Source organism: Natator depressus, chromosome 2 (assembly GCF_965152275.1).
Source record: "Natator depressus isolate rNatDep1 chromosome 2, rNatDep2.hap1, whole genome shotgun sequence".
Lineage (NCBI taxonomy): Eukaryota > Metazoa > Chordata > Testudines > Cheloniidae > Natator > Natator depressus.
The window spans coordinates 136,551,566-136,568,528 of NC_134235.1; the positions used below are offsets into that span (position 1 = coordinate 136,551,566).

Below are 16,963 nucleotides of genomic sequence, written 5' to 3' on the forward strand. Positions count from 1 at the left end.
TGTTTTTCAAAAATAACTGTAGCATGTCTCATGAACATATCATAGAATCATAGGACTGGAAGGGACATCTAGAGGTCATCTAGTCCAGTCCCCTGCACCATGGCAGTACTAAGTATTATCTAGACCATCCCTGACAGGTGTTTGTCTAACCTGCTCTTAAAAATCTCCAATGATGGAGTTTCCACAACCTCCCTAAGCAATTTATTCCAGTGCTTAACCACTCTGATAGTTAGGAAGTTTTTTTCCTAATTTCCAACCTAAACCTCCCTTGCTGCAATTTAAGCCCATTGTTTCTTTTCCTATCCTCAGAGGTTAACGAGAAAAATTTTTTCTCCCTCCTCCTCGTAACATCCTTTTATGTACTTGAAAATTGTTATCATGTCCCCTCTTTTCTCCAGACTAAACAAACCCAATTATTTCATCTTTCCTCATAGGTCATGTTTTCTTGACCTTTAATTAATTTTGTTGCTATCCTCTGGACTTTCTCCAATTTCTCCACATCTTTCCTGAAATGTGGTGCCTAGCACTGGACACAATACTCCAGTTGAGGTCATATCAGCATGGAGTTGAGCGGAAGAATTATTTCTAGTGTTTTGCTTACAACACTCCTGCTAATACATCCCAGAATGATGTTTGCTTTTTTTGTAATAGTATTATGCCGTTGGCTCATATTTAGCTTGTGATCCACTATGAACCCCAGATCCTTTTCCACAGTACTACTTCCTAGGCAGTCATTTCCTATTTTGTACGTGTGCAACTGATTGTTTATTCCTAAGTGGAGAGCTTTGCATTTGTCCGTATTGAATTTCATCCTGTTTACTTCATACCATGTCTCCAGTTTGCCCAGATCATTCTGAATTTTAATCCTATCCTCCAAAGCACTTGCAACCCCTCCCACCTTGGTATCATCTGTAAACTTTATCTGTGTACTGTCTGTGCCACTATCTAAATCATTGATGAAGATATTGAGCAGAACTAGACCCAGAAGCATACCTGTGGGACCCTATTCAATATGCCCTTCCAGCTTGACTGTGAACCACTGATAACTACTCCTTGGGAATGATTTTCCAACCAGTTTTGCACCCACCTTATAGTAGCTCCATCTAGGTTGTATTTCCCTAGTTTGTTTATGAGAAGGTCATATGAGACAGTATCAAAAGCCTTACCAAAGTCAAGCTATACCACATCTACCACTTTGCCCCATCCAAAAGGCTTGTTACTCAGTCAAAGAAAACCATTAGGTTGGTTTAACATTATTTTTTCTTGACAAATCCATGGTGTTACTTATCACCTGATTATTTTCTAGGTGTTTGCAAATTGATTGCTTAATTATTTGCTCCATTATCTTTCTGGGTACTGAAGTTAAGCTGACTGTCTATAATTCCCTGGGTTGTCCTTATTCAATAGATTGGCACTATATTTGCCCTTTTCCAGTCCTCTAGCATCTCTCCTGTCTTCCATGACTTTTTGAAGATAATGGCTCAGCTATCTCCTCAGTCGGCTCCTTGTCTATTCTAGGATGGATATCATCAGGCCCTGGTGACTTGAAGACATCTAACTTGTCTAAGTAATTTTTACCTTGTTTTTTCCCTATTTTAGCCTCAGATCCTACATCAATTTCCCTGGCATTCACTATGTTAGATGTCCAATCGCTATTAAACTTTTTGGTAAAAACTGAAACAAAAATGGCATTTAGCATTTCTGCCATTTCCACATTTTCTGTTATTGTTTTTGCCCACTCCTTGAATAATGGGATGTTATGTCCTTGATCATCTTCTTGCTTCTAATGTATTTATAGGATGCTTTCTTTTTATCCTTTATGTCTCTAGCTAGTTGGATCTCGTTTGTGCCTTGGCCTTTCTGATTTTATCCCTCCATGCTTGTGTTGTTTATTTATATTCATCCTTCATAATTTGACATACTTTTTGTAGCACCCTTTCTTGAGTTTCAGATCATTGAAGATCTAGTTAAGCCAAGGTGGTTTCTTGCCATACTTTATATCTTTTCTACTCTGTGGGGTAGTTTGCTCTTGTGCCCTTAAAATGTCTTCTTGAAAAATTGCCCAATTTTAACTGTTTTTCCCCTAGACTTGCTTCCGTCAGAATTTTACCTACCAACTCCCTGAGTTTGCTAAAGTTTGTCTTCATTTATAAATCCATTGTCTTTATTGTGCTGTTTTCCTTCCTACCATTCCTTAGAATCACGAACTCTATCACTTCATGATCACTTTTACCCAAGCTGCCTTCCACTTCAAATTCTCAACCAGTTCCTCCCTATTTGTCAAAATCAAATCTAGAACAGCCTCTCTCCTGGTAGCTTTCTCCACCTTCTGAAATAAAAAGTTGTCTCCAATACAGTATATTCCAAGAACTTGTTGGATAATCTGTGCCCTGCTGTGTTATTTTCCCAACAGATGTCTGGGTAGTTGAAGTCTCCCATCACCACCAAGTTCTGTGCTTTGGATGATTTTGTTAGTTATTTAAAAAAAGCCTCATCCACCTCTTCTTCCTGGTTAGGTGGTCTGCAGTAGACCCCCTACCATGACATCACCCTTGTTTTTTACCCCTTTTATCCTTACCCAGAGACCTTTCAACAAGTCTGTCTCCTATTGCCATCTCAACCTCAGTCCAAGTGTATACATCTTTGATATATAAGGTGACACCCTCTCCCATTTTTCGCTGTCTGTCCTTCCTGAGCAAGCTGTACACTTCTATACCCATATTGCAGTCATGTGTATTATCCCATCAAGTCTCTGTTATGCCAACTATGTCATAGTTGTGTTTATTAACTAGTTCTTCCTGCTTACTCCTCATACTTCTTGCATTAGTATACAGACATCTAAGATACTAATTTGATTTCCCATCTATGTTCTCTCTTGTCTCTCCCTTATCCCTGCTATAACAGCCCATGCTCCCCTCAGGTTCTGACCCTTCTCCCACGTTTTTGACTTACCTGTGGGCTTTTGACTCCTGCCCCCATCAAATATAATTTAAAACCCTCCTCAGTGAAGGCTGTCCCATTGCCCAAAAGCAATGTTAAATATAAAGTACATACAGTGGGTTCATCTGGGGATCAGGATTTGCTGTGCTGGAGCCAAGGAGGCACACAGGCTTTGGGAAGCTGACTGACCTGAACTTTTTCTCTTCCTGTGAAAGGGGAGGAAGGATTAATCAGCTAAAAAGTTACCCCAGGATAATACCCTTCAAGTACTGTGTACAGTGCTGAGAAGAGGGGTGGGGCACATTGTGGCAGCTAAAAGAAGATGTGATGTCACCGAAAAGACACCAGAGACCAGGGCTGAGGAGGAAGAACGGATAACAGATAACATATGAGGCAATGGAAGACTGGCCAAATCCCAGAGTGGAGTTGAGCTGCTTCTGCCTTTCCAATGACTTTCTTCCCCTGCTGCAGCAGCGGCATCTCACTGGCTTTGTCTACACTAGGAAACTGCGTGTAGATAGAAAATATGTTACCTAAGCCCTTGGTTACACACCAACTTTGTACCACATTACCTGTGCTGATATATTTAAAGTGGAATGACTCCCCTGGTGGGGACACAGCTATACAGGTGTAAAGGTGCCTTATACTGATATAGTTATCCCCAAACAGGAAGTGGGGGATTAAGCTATACCGTTAATATGCACCATACTGGTATATGTGCATACACACTCAGGACTGTACAAATATAACTCTTTCGGTAAAAAAATCACACCCCTTACTGAGATAGTTATACTGGTACAAAACCTGTGTGTGGACCAGGCCAAATACATTTTAATTAACACATTGTTAATCACCATTTAGCACCTATTAAAGATGAAAAACAGTTAGATTTAAAAACTTGTGATATGGTCATGCTAAGAAAGGGTTGACTATGACCAGTTAGCGTGTTTTAAACAACAACTGCTTTTATCTATGCCAGAGCTATGTCTACATTGGAAAGAAGGTGTATTTTTAACATATTAACTAATGTGTTAAAATCCCAATGTAGACATGCCCTTGGCAAGCCTAGGGTAGGATAAAATAGATTTACAATATTAAATAGTTTACAAAAAGGGGGAGCCAAGGTCTCTGCCTTGAACATCTTACAATATATATAGGCTGTACGCAAATGGATAGACAGGATGCAATGAAAGGAAATGACTGAGGAAGAAGTGATATTCAGAATACATCTAGTTGATTGCTGTTCCCCTTCTTCTCTCTCTGCAAGGCCATCTATAGATAGCAAAACTTTCCAGTTACAGTCAGGAGTTGTTACTTCCATTGGAAAATCAACCCATGTTTGACAGGGTAGATCCAGTTATACATGAACATTGGGTGAGTTGCAAAGGCCAATTCCCTGCCCTCCTGGGGACAGATAATGGTATTCAGGCAGTTGGGTAGACAGTTCAGAGATGGCAGTTGGATCCAGTTCTGCTTGGCCTTGCTGTTAGGCTGTTCCACACACATCTATTGTGCAAGGAAACCAACTGTGTCAAAGCTTTCAAGGCAGGCTACTTTGATGCAGTCTGCAAAAGCTCTCAGTGGTGGACTCTTTGCTTTAGCCATGTGGGTTCAGGATGCACAGCTAACTTGGCTGTGAGGTATGCTTAGATACATTTCAGCCACGTAGGAGAGAGGCTTGGCACACAGCAGGAGGTGCCTGAGATAAAATTCCATGAGGATCTTTTTTCTGCCTTCTGTTCAGCCAAGGAAAGGGCTTTTCTTCCTCCCCACGCTGGTACTGTGCCTCCTGGGGAAGTGCTCCCAAGCTCTCTTTCCCCAGCTTTTGCTGGTGCCACCAGTCCTTGAGTGGGGAAGGGTATCCAGGGATGCCCTCCTCCCACTGCTGCAGCTGGATGAGAAGAGGGGGCTCCTCCACTTGTGATTGGGGAGAAAAATGTTTCAGTGACATGGTCTCTACCTTTTAAAGCCTTAAATTTAGATTTGAAGCATTGTCACAATATGCCAGGATTCTCCTATTGCTCCTTCTGTTAACAGGTGCTGGAACTCTGCAAGGAGCAGCATGTTCTGCTGACTCAGTGGGGCAATGTGGCTTATTTGACTCCACCATGAATGTAAGAGAGGGGAGAGTACCTCCCTGACAGAAGGACTTGGGACAGTCAGATCTGGTCTGGTGGTACCCTAGGGATTAATGTTATGGTGGAGTTAAAACCAGACCCCTGCATGAGTGACGTTTTGACTCTCTGGTGAGTGTGGAGCTCGGTGGAGATTCCAGCAGCTTACAGACATCAGTAGCACCCCCTTATGGAGAGAAAGTTCTTATGTGAAATGTCTAGTGTATATATAAATAAGGCAAAGGAGCGTAAAGAATATCACTAATGACTGTCTCAGTCATTAGCAAATGTCAGCATGTTGTTGTGGGTGAGGTAATATCTTTTATTGGACCAACTTCTGCATGTGAGAGAGACAACTTTTTGAGCTACAGAGAGCTCTTCTTCAGCAACAGAAGTTAGTCCAATAAAAGATATTACTTCAGCCATCTGTCTCTCTAATATCCTGGGACCAACATGGCTACAACTACACTGTATATAGCATTTTGTGGTGATATTTATCTGACCTTACTTTTAACCAGCAAGAATGTGCTAGAAGATAAGAGAATAAGGAAATATTAACATGGAGTAAGGGGGAAAAATCAATGGGGATGTTGTGAAGGCCAAGATTATAACAGGGTTCAAAAAAGAACTAGATAAGTTCTTGGAGGATAGGTCCACCCATGGCTATCAGCCAGGATGGGCAGGGATGCAACACTATGCTCTGAAGTGTCCCTGGCCTCTGTTTGACCAGAAGTTGGGAATGGGGAACAGGAGATAGATCACTTGATGATTACCCTGTTCTGTTCATTCCCTCTGAAGCACCTGGCATTGACCACTGTCAGGATACGGGATACTGGGCTAGGTCGAACATTGGTCTGACCCAGTATGGTCATTCTTATGTTTCTTATGGGATTATGCACATGGTTAAGTGCTCTGCAGGATTGAGGCCCAGGTTTCTGCTTCCTATGTGCCTCTTTAGAAAGAGTCAGTGGATATACTCCCATTGACTTCATTGGGCATTGAATCAATTATGGGCCTCTTTCTCCACTGCTATGCACTGTGGATATTACTTACACCTGTTCAGAGTGGCAAGTGAGTGTCAAAAGTGACTGTGATGCTTTGGTATTAGTTTACACTCACTTTGCAGAGATGTTAATAACTATACAAGGTGCCGGGCAGTGGAGAATTAGAAACTTTGTGTATAATGAAAACGTGCTGATAAAATCTTCATAAGCAGAGGCCATGGAAAAATGGAGTTCAGTAGCTGTGCAGGTGCATATTCTCTGAAAGAAATACAGTATTTCATTTGCTGTTTGAAAAAAAAATCAAAGGGATGTTTAAAGAAAGAAGTTATTTTTAGATGGCAGAAAAATAATATTCATGTTTCACCTTTTTCATTTTTCTGGCTCTCATGCTGACAAGGAGTTAGTTACCTGCTTATTATATATGGAATATTTCAGTCAGGTCATTTGTTATTGAAATAGTTACTCAAATGACTTACATTAATCAGTATGTACAAAAAATATGCAATTTTATGTATGAAATATCTACAGGAAAATTAAGCACAAAAATAAAACTAAAAAAATTAATCCTGCAGTTATTGATTCATATTTACTGGAGGTCGCTTTCAGATCTCAGAATACTGCAAAAAAGATTTAGCATGAACCATTTCTCTACAAACTGTAGGGTTTTTTTTCCATTTTATTTATAACTGTTTTGTCTACTTCCTTTATTTTTATATTTAAGTAACTCAAATGATATGGTTTGCTTTTGATAGTCTATCATTAAATACCAAAATATGAGAGTAGTAGTCTTTCTTTTGATGTAATCTTTATGGCTATTCCAAGAAATTTTCATTTTATTGTAATTTTTCATTTGCTTTTCGTAATTTTTTAATCTTAGCACAAGGTATCTCTTTCTAAGAAATTATCTAGTGAGTGTTTGTACCTCTAGCCTTGTTACCTGTGGATAAGATTTGTAATGCTTTTATATTTTGTTAAGTAACTAACACAATTCTAGCTATCTCTCTACATATATGAATATGTAGGCCATACATATATTAATAAAACTAATTATATATTCCATCCCTGCAAAACTGTCATGAACGTTTACCAGCTGAGGCACAAAATCTACTTCTATGCCCTGTACCATAATGACAAGGGAGGAAAAAAGAAAATTGACTAGCCTGTAAAAATGATTTGTTCTGGGTGAACAGAATTTTGCATGGCTGTTACACTTCATGTGAGTTGTCAAAGGAGCACCTTTGGTATATTTGTAGATAGAGTATAGCCTGGCCACTCCATTCAAGTATCAGAGGGGTAGCTGTGTTGGTCTGTATCCACAAAAAGAATGAGGTGTCCGGTGGCACCTTAAAGATGAACTGATTTATTTGGGCATAAGCTTTCGTGGGTAAAAAACCCACTTCTTCAGATGCATGGAGTGAAAATTACAGATACAGGCACATGAAGAAAAGGGAGTTACCTTACAAGTGGAGAACCAATGTTGAAGGCCAATTTAGTCAGGGTGGATGTGGTCCACTCCCAATAATTGATGACGAGGTGTCAATACCAAGAGAGGGAAAATTGCTTTTGTAGTGAGCCAGCCACTCCCAGTAACACCATCAATTTGGGCTTGAATAGTGCCTGGGAGTGGCTGGCTCACTAGAAAAGCAATTTCCCCTCTCTTGGTATTGACACCTCCTCATCAATTACTGGGAGTGGACTACATCCACCCTGACTAAACTGGTCTTCAATATTGGTTCTCCATTCATAAGGTAACTCCCTTCTCTTCATGTGCCAATATATATTTATGCCTGTATCTGTAATTTTCACTCCACGCATCTGAAGAAGTGGGTTTTTTACCCACGAAAACTTATGCCCAAATAAATCTGTTAGTCTTTAAGGTGCCACCGGACCACTCCATTCAAGCTACACTGGAGATCCAAAAAGGAATTAGTTCCCTCTATGTAATTGCCTGTGGATGGCAGTCCAATCTGTAGCACAAACTTGTTCTCATTTATTTGTATTACTTTTTAATAAAAATAGTAGCTAAATCACAAATACACTGACCATTTGTCAGCCTTAACCCTCAGAAACTTCAGGATTGCTGTGGAGACAGTTTATTTTTAAAGGAAATTTAAAAGGTAACTTCTTAGTAGGGCAATGTTTAGTCATCACTGATCCTTCAGACACTATGCAGACTTTCTTTGGCATGCAGTTTGATTAAGAATAGCAGTGCCATGAAAAGTAATTTCAAAACAAGAATTGCTCTCTGTTGTCACCGGAAGTACTAATTATTAATCATTTGCTTTTTGTAGGAGTTCTCTGGAATCTATCCTCGTGTGATGCACTGAAAATGCCAATCATCCAGGATGCCCTTGCAGTGTTGACTAATGCAGTGATCATCCCTCACTCGGGATGGGACAACTCGCCCCTCCAGGATGATCACAAAATACAGCTCCATTCATCACAGGTGCTGCGCAATGCCACTGGGTGCCTAAGGTCAGTCAGCTGAATCATGCTATTTTATCTTGAATTTTCATTCCCAACATCCCAAATATTTTAAACTTGGTTTGCATTTCAGCGGGGAAGATGACTTTTCATATGGTAGCCCTTAAATCTTGAAATGAATTCCATAGAGAAGCTTTAAGCCATTCAAGAGCAATCTGTACACATTTTTTTAAATAGTTTTAACCGATCCCCTGCACCAGAGCATGTTGCAGATGTTTTTCTACTACTTGTAGATTGTCTCATTCCCCAGTTGCTTAAATGGTGTCAATATGTTCTCATTATCACTCCAACTTAATTAGTGTACAAAGTAACACAGACGCGTACAGAAAGGAATGTTTGGATGCCTTCTGGGTTCCAAATGCCATTAAATGTAATGTGATTGTATAAAGCAGCTGGGGTTTTTTATGCAAGAAAGAATGATGAAAAAAGATGTGTAAAAATAAACCAGCCCATTTAATATTATGGAACCGAAATACACAAACTGTTCCATAACAGGTATCTGCAACCCTTGAATATCTGTTGCTAATTTGTGATGCTGATGTAGGGAAAAGTGTAGCAAGATCTGGAACGGTTTCTTCCATGACAAATTTATATCAAGGGATTAAGTCAGAAACTCCTGAGTTCTAGTGTTGTTTCTTGCGCTGACTTGTTTACTTTGGGCAGGTTCCACAACCTCTGTGTATCAATTTCTCCCTCTCTGTATAATTGAGATAATATTTATCTACCTCACAGAGTTATTATGAAGATTAGTTAGTTAATGTTTGTGAATCACTCTGCAGAAATAATGTGCTATATAAATACTATGTATTATTGGTATTATTGTAATTGTAACTGTCCGTGTAGCTCCAAATGTTGGTATATAGTTAGACTTGCAATTAGGTGGGGTGTTTTGCTAGTTGCTCCATTACCTATCTGTCATGATCGATGAGGTGGGTTGCTTGGTTGGTTTCCGGTGAGTTATCTCATCCTTGGAAATAGCATCAGAAGTTCTGTGGAAAAATAATACAGTGTTTGCTTGACTAATGTTATGATGCTATTACAAGAACAACTGGTAATACTTCATAAATGTCTGCTGATATTGAACTTAAAACTGCAGCATGTAATGGCTACGTGAGATGTCATAAATATAAAGGGAAGGGTAAACACCTTTAAAATCCCTCCTGGCCAGAGGAAAAACCCTTTCACCTGTAAAGGGTTAAGAAGCTAGGATAACCTCACTGGCACCTGACCAAAATGACCAATGAGGAGACAAGATACTTTCAAAAGCTGAGCGGAGGGAGAAACAAAGCTCTCTCTCTCTTTCTGTGTGATGCTTTTGCCAGGGACAGAACAGGAATGGAGTCTTAGAATTTAGTAAGTAATCTAGCTAGAGATGCGTTAGATTATGATTTCTTTAAATGGCTGAGAAAATAAGCTGTGCTGGAGGGAATGGATATTCCTGTTTTTGTGTCTTTTTGTAACTTAAGGTTTTGCCTAGAGGATTCTCTATGTTCTGATTCTAATTGCCCTGTAAGGTATTTACCATCCTGATTTTACAGAGGTGATTCTTTTTACTTTTTCTTCTATTAAAATTCTTCTTTTAAGAAACTGAATGCTTTTTCATTGTTCTTAAGATCCAAAGGTTTGGGTCTGTGTTCACCTATGCAAATTGGTGAGGATTTTTATCAAACCTTCCCCAGAAAGGGGGAGGGGGTAACGTTTGGGAGGATTTTTGGGGGGGAAGACATTTCCAAATGGACTCTTTCCTAATAATAATAATAATAATACCGATTAGACGTTTGGTGGTGGCAGCGAAAGTCCAAGGGCAAAAGGTAAAATAGTTTGTACCTTGGGGAAGTTTTAACCTAAGCTGGTAAAAATAAGCTTAGGAGGTTTTCATGCAGGTCCCCACATCTGTACCCTAGAGTTCAGAGTGGGGAAGGAACCTTGACATGAGGTATTTTGGAATGCCTTAAGTATGTTAGGTATTTGCACTCTTCTGATTTTGAAAGGAGTTTGATGATATATCTTGGACTTGTGTTCATGTTTCGAGGCACTAGAGAGTAGAATCTCATGGAAATGTGTGATTCCTACTACTGTGAAAGAAGTACCCATGATATCCCTGCCATGTTATCTGGAAAGAGTTGGACTGATTGTGGGTACCAGTTGTGATGTATCTGCTTCTATTCTAGTAGCATCCTTGATGGTATCTCTGCTCTTTGTTCCCTCTCTAAATTCACCTTTTCCTGCTTCACTTTTTATCAGTTAGTGCAGGGGTGGGCAAACTTTTTGGCCCAAGGGCCACATCTGGGTGGGGAAATTGCATGCAGGGCCATGAATGTAGGGCTGGGGCAGGGTGTTGGGGTGCAGGAGGGAGTGCTTGGTGTGGGAGGGGGTGCGTTGTGCAGGAAGGGGCTCAGAGCAAGAGGTTGAGGCACAGGAGGGGTGCGGGGTGTATGAGGGGGCTCAGGGCAGGGGGTTGGGGTGCAGGATGGGTGGGTGCAGCAGGAGGCTACGTCTGGGGTGAAGAAAGGGTGTGGCAGGGGGCTCAGGACAGGGGGTTGGGGTTCAGGGTGCAGCAGGGGTTCAGGGTGTGGGCTCGGGCCTGGCGTCGCTTACCTTGAGTGGCTCTGGGGTGGCAGTGGCACGTAGTAGGGCTAAGGCAAGCTCCCTGCCTGCCCTGGCCCTGCACTGCTCCCAGAAGCAGCCTGCACCATGTCCCTGTGGCCCCTGGGAGAGTGAGGGGGAAGAGGGCTCCACACGCTGCCCTCGCACCTCCCCCGAAGCTCCCTTTGGCCGCGGTTCCCCATTCCCGGCTAATGGGAGCAGTGGGGGGCAGTGCCTGCAGGTGAGGGCAGTGCACGGAGCCCTCTGCCCCCCTCTCCCTCAGGGGCCGCAGGGCCACCGGCTGCTTCCGTGAGAGGTACGGGGCCAGGGCAGGCAGGAACCCTGCCTTAGCCCCTCGGCGCCATGGTGCTGGCAAATCCCGCGCCTGGATACAAAGCCCTGATGGGCTGGATATAGCCCATGGGCCGTAGTTTGTCCACCCCTGAGTTAGTGGGATATGTAAGTGCAGACAAATTCACAGAGCTCTGTAACCAGAGCTGATCCAGAGAATAGAAGGGTGTGCTGTCTTCAAAGTGCTAAGATACGGGATGTAGCCCTGAGGTTGAAAAGGATCCTAAAGGGAGCAGGAAAGAATCCCCTAATTATCCTTCATGTGGGAACAAATGATACCGGTAGATTCTCGCTGGAACATATCAAGGGAGACTATGCTAGGCTGGGGAAGACGCTTAAGGAAATCGAGGCTTAGGTGATCTTTAGTAGGATTCTGCCTGTTCCTAGAGAAGGGCAACAAAGGTGTGACAAGATTATGACTATCAACAGATGGCTTAGGCAGTGGTGCTATAAGGAGGGCTTTGGGGTGTATGGCCATGGGGAGGCATTCATGGACAGAGGACAGTTCTCTTGGGATGGACTTCATCTGAGTAGGGAAGGAAATAGACTTCTAGGATGGAGGCTGGCAAAACTGATTAAGGAGCTTTAAACAAGGAATTTGGGGGAGATGGTTGGGAGATGTCCAGGTAATCTCCCATTGACTTCAGTAGGGCTAGGACTTCTGCCCAGGTTCTTGGATCAGCTGTGAATCATCTGTCTCTCCACCAGGAGTTGGTAGAAGGGAGAGGTTTACTCCAGTCACTGCCATGGGCTGTGTGGATCCAACAGACAAGAGAGCAAGAAGGAGCCAGATTAAAGAGCTGCAGAGTACAGAGTCAGAATATTCATTTACATGGGCAGCTCTGCAAATCCCCTCCAAGGATTTCTTCTCTTTAGTCTGCTGCAGTGGTAACTTGCCCATGGGCTAGGCTGGCCTGCTGTGTGGCTTGCGAGACTGCCACAACCGTTAGCTGCTTAAGTAATTTAAATCCAGACATTAGTCACATCAGCAGCTTTACTGCTAATGCTACAGTTAAAGTCTATAATCATATTTAGCAAAGTTGCGTGTCAATGAAAAACACAGGAAAAGTTAATTCCTTGTTGCGAACTCAAATTGTGCTAGCGAATTTGAGGTACTGTTGAGAATGTTTGATTTCCCCATCCCTCATACTTTATATAATTGATTCAAGGGAGAAAGTCACTTTTCAGAAACAAACCTTTTATTGTATATAAATATGAGAAAGGGTTTATCTTAGAGCCAAGTCAGTATTTCCAGATAAGTGGTATTCAAGAATAAACGTCGATATGTGTATGATCTTTTAATTTTCATGCAGAAAATACTAAAACTTTATCAATGCAGGGATTTTTCGTGTTTCCATAGCTTGTGAGGAATATACTCCCCATACTTGGTTTGTCATGGAAATTGCTACTTACAAGAACTGCCACAATATTTAGGGTTGGACTAGTTTTGCTATGTAAAGTTGGTATCTATTTTCATTCCTGATATCACAGCCAAGGTTCATAATAAGGCACATTGTATGGATTTTCTCTTTTTTCATGATCTTTTGACATGTCCCTCAGTTTTTTTCTGCGTTTGCATTTATTTATGTCATTTTGAAACTCAACAGAATAATGAGTAGGCGGATCTGATCTATTGTACAATGTAGATGAATTTATTAGCCTGTAATCTGTCACTCTCTTAAGCCGAATTTCTACTGTCAGTAGGATAGCTAAAAAACCCTCATTTTAGTACCTTCACCTCTGTAAAGAACTGTGTTATTTGAGGTCAACTTTGAAGCAACAATATTTTGCTTATGTCTTATTGCTCATTTATTATGTGTAAAGGTAGCTTCATTTTATTAATTTTTCATTAATAATGTTATAACTATCAGGCCCTAACTTTCCTCATTTTGACGGGGAAGGTCACGTTGAATTTTACATACTTTAAGGACTTCTCTATTCTGGTGTAACCACTGAGTTTTTAAAAAAGCTTAAACTGTATTAGAACCCCGTTTGGCCACAACCAAGCACAGTTTGTAAACTCCCATGTTAAATTAGTTTTACGCTCATTGGGCAAATGAGACTAACACAATATGTAAGACCTCTCTTCAGTCTGAGGCTAGGCAAGTCAGAGTTCAAGTTTTACCTTGTTCTTATCCAGTTTTTCCTGGGATCTTACCAATGTCCTTCATCAAACTGAGGGATAAAACCACCTTGCAGCTTGGAGCCACATTTATACATCATAAAGGAGCAGTAAATGTACACATTATTTTTAAGTTAACTTTTAAATAGGGTGACCATATTTCCCAAAGGGAAAATGGGACACTGCACAGGGCTTGCCTGAGTCCCCTCCTCGCAGAGCTGACCTGAGTCGCTTGCCCAAGCCCCCAGTCTATGCAGAGCTGGCCCAACCTGCTCATCCAAGCCCTCCTCCCCACAAATAGGGCTGGCCCAAGCCGCTCACCCGAGCCCACTTCCATGAGTGGGGCTGGCCTTAGGACCTCCCTCCTCCCATGCGCGGGGCTGGCCTGAGCTGCCTGGCATCACTGCTCACCTGAGCCCTGCCATGTGAGACTAGTGGTGCCTCTTCACTTTCCCCCCCGGAACACCCCACTAGGGGGGCGTGCCCCAGTTTTTTGGAAAAACTGGGCATTTGTCCCATTTTCTCTTGCCATCTGATCATCAGTTGGTAAGAGCAAACGGAACAAATGCCCAGTTTCGCCAAAAAACTTGGGATGCTCGGAATAGGGCTTAAAAAGGGGACTATCCTGGCCAAAAGTGGATGTATGGTCACGCTACTTTTAAATATATTAGCTGAAAAGTTCTTATAGTTTTCATATTGCCACATTTTTAAAAAGCTGCTTTTATTTAACATAATGGTGCTTCTTTCTGAAGTATCAAACCTGAAGTTTCCCCAATATTTAATGTCACTAGTAAGGCATTAATCGGGTAAGATTGTTGCGGTGATAGTTATTAGGAAGGACAATAGGGAGAAATTTCAGTTTTATAAAATACAAGTGTCCAAACTCTCATATGCAAGTGCCTAAAGTTAAGCACGTTAAGTATGGCAAAGTATCTAAATAAAATGCCCTGCTTTTCAGAGGTGTTGAATATCTGCAAAATCCCATTGACTCAGCAGCTCTGAAGATAAGTTAACTTTCTTAAAAAAATTTTGTTGCCTAAATCTGGATATATCAGATCGGGATTGACCCTCTAGGAAAGGAGGTGATGAAAGGGGTTATGATAGAGGTCTATAAAATCATGAATGGTGCGGAGAAATTGAATAAGGAAGTGTTATTTACCCCATCACATAACACAAGAACCGGGGTCACCCAATGTATTTAAAACAAACAAAAAGGAAGTAGTTTTTCAAACAATGCACAGTCAACCTGTGGAACTCTTTGCCAGGGGATGTTGTGAAGGCCAAAACTATAACAGGGTTCAAAAAAGAGTTAAATAAATTCATGGAGGATAGGTCCATCAAGGGCTATTAGCCAAGATGGTCAGGGGTGCAGCCCCATGCTCTGTGTGTCTCTAAGCCTCTGACTGCCAGATGCTGGGACTGGGCAACAGGGGATGGATCAGTTGATGATGGCCCTGTTCTGATCATTCCCTTTGAAGAATCTGGCACAGTCCACTGTCGGAAGACAGGTAACTGGGCTAGATGGATCTTTGGTCTGACCGCATATGGCTGTTCTTATGTTCTTATGGATTTGGGTGTCTCATTTTAGGTTACCTACATTTGAAATTTGGGGCCATGTTGCTTTAATTGGTACTATATCAAATGTTCAACAGTTTTTTAAAAAAAAATATGAATGCCTAGACATATTCCCAGATTCACATAAAAAAAACATTAATCACAATCTATTTAGTTACCCATACCACAAACCAGAAAGAGAAACCCTCGCTTATGGACACCAGTAGTCTTTACTAACAGCTTGTCAACAGAAAGCTTGCCAGGATAGAACACTCCTCCTCAACAGGTCCTTTTTCTGTAATTCCATCCACTGGGGTGGATACTGGGTTCCCGTGATGCATCCCAGAAGAGACAGGCAACAGAGAGAGAATCAGTGTCACATATGCAGGACAGAATTTATCTTCAGAGGAAACCAGAAGAAAGATCCAGTCTAGGAAAAATTCCCAAATCATTTCATAAACTGATCAATCACAATGATTCTATCACAGTTGAACATAAAGTTTAAGATGCAAATCTATGCTTGATATAAAAGGTGTAGTTCTTGTGTAAATTTTGTGATAATACAGAAATGTAGCTGAAATAAAATCTAATGTAGTAATTGAGGAGAAAAAAGGCTAATTTGAATACATTAAAGTCCTCTGATTAATATTATGAGAATTTTATTCAGAAGGTACACAAGGGAAAAGTACCAACAAAATTAAATGTATAGATCTGTCAAAATGTAAGCATCCCACTTTTTTCTTATGGGAACAATTCTTCTCATTTTATGTATTCATGCTGAACACATTTATATGAGATCTAGACAAGGCACATTCTATTCATATGAACATTGCCAGTCTCAATAGTGCACTGTAATTTAAATGTCTCTCAGTGTTTCCCTTACAAACCTTACTTTAAACTAAAAGTTTAACACTGCAAGTTCATGCATAACCAGAATGGGGGACAAAAGCAGTAATTTGCCCTCGGCCCATTGTTTTAGAGGGCTCCCAAATTGAGTGGCATTGTGATCTGACACACAAGGTCACAGCGGCATTCACTCAAACCAGAACGGGGAGCTGGGCCCAGCCCCAGCAGGGTAAATGGGAGGTGAGCTCGCTCTCCAATCCACCCCCTCCCCCAGTGTCCTCTCAGTAGTAATTTTTTGAAAGGAGGGGTGGCCTCAGTTTCAGATTCTGTCCCAGGCCACCAAAATCACTGTCAAAATCTCAGCCAGAAATCTTTATAAATACACCTTCTGCCAGTATAGAATTCCTTTTAAATTATTTGGCACAAAAAGTAAAACTTTATTTGTTCTAGAAAATTTCTGCCCTCCAATACTTAGACAAATGTTCTTGCATTCAGTAGGGGCTTGTCTTTACTACCGTGCTACATCAGCGCAGCTGCATCGGCTGTAGCTGTGCCAGTGTAGTGCGTTTGGGGAAGACGCACTATGTTGATGGGAGAGCGCTCTCCCGTCAATGTAATTACTCAACCTCAACGAGAGGCGGAAGCCATGTCAGTGGGTGATGCGCTTCTGCTGACATAGCGTGTTGTAGACAGCGTTTTAAGTCGATGTAACTTATGTCGCTCATACCTCTGAGCAACATAAGTTACATCAACTTAAGCGGTAGTGTAGACAAGCCCTAAAAGTGCTCCATGTTTACATCAGCATGAGTGATTACAGGAGATGGACCATACCAAAATCGGCCTCCAGATGCAACTGCCATTTTCTATAATAGGATATACATCCGTATATACAAGAGTAGAATGGAGCTCTGAGGGCCTCAACCTGAAAACCATTGTGTGAGTTGTTTAGTCACCTGGGAAAT

General features: G+C 41.5%; 1 protein-coding gene across 10 annotated transcripts in view; it reads left to right on the forward strand.

Annotated features, from left to right (window-relative positions):
• CTNND2 (catenin delta 2) overlaps positions 1–16,963 on the forward strand; it is a 1,172,806-nt gene that overhangs the window by 971,818 nt on the left and 184,025 nt on the right. For all 10 annotated transcript variants that reach the window (XM_074945030.1, XM_074945027.1, XM_074945025.1 and 7 more), the window contains one exon: positions 8,350–8,533. In XM_074945030.1, coding sequence (XP_074801131.1) covers positions 8,350–8,533 — 184 coding nt within the window. The remainder of the gene's footprint in view (positions 1–8,349; positions 8,534–16,963) is intronic.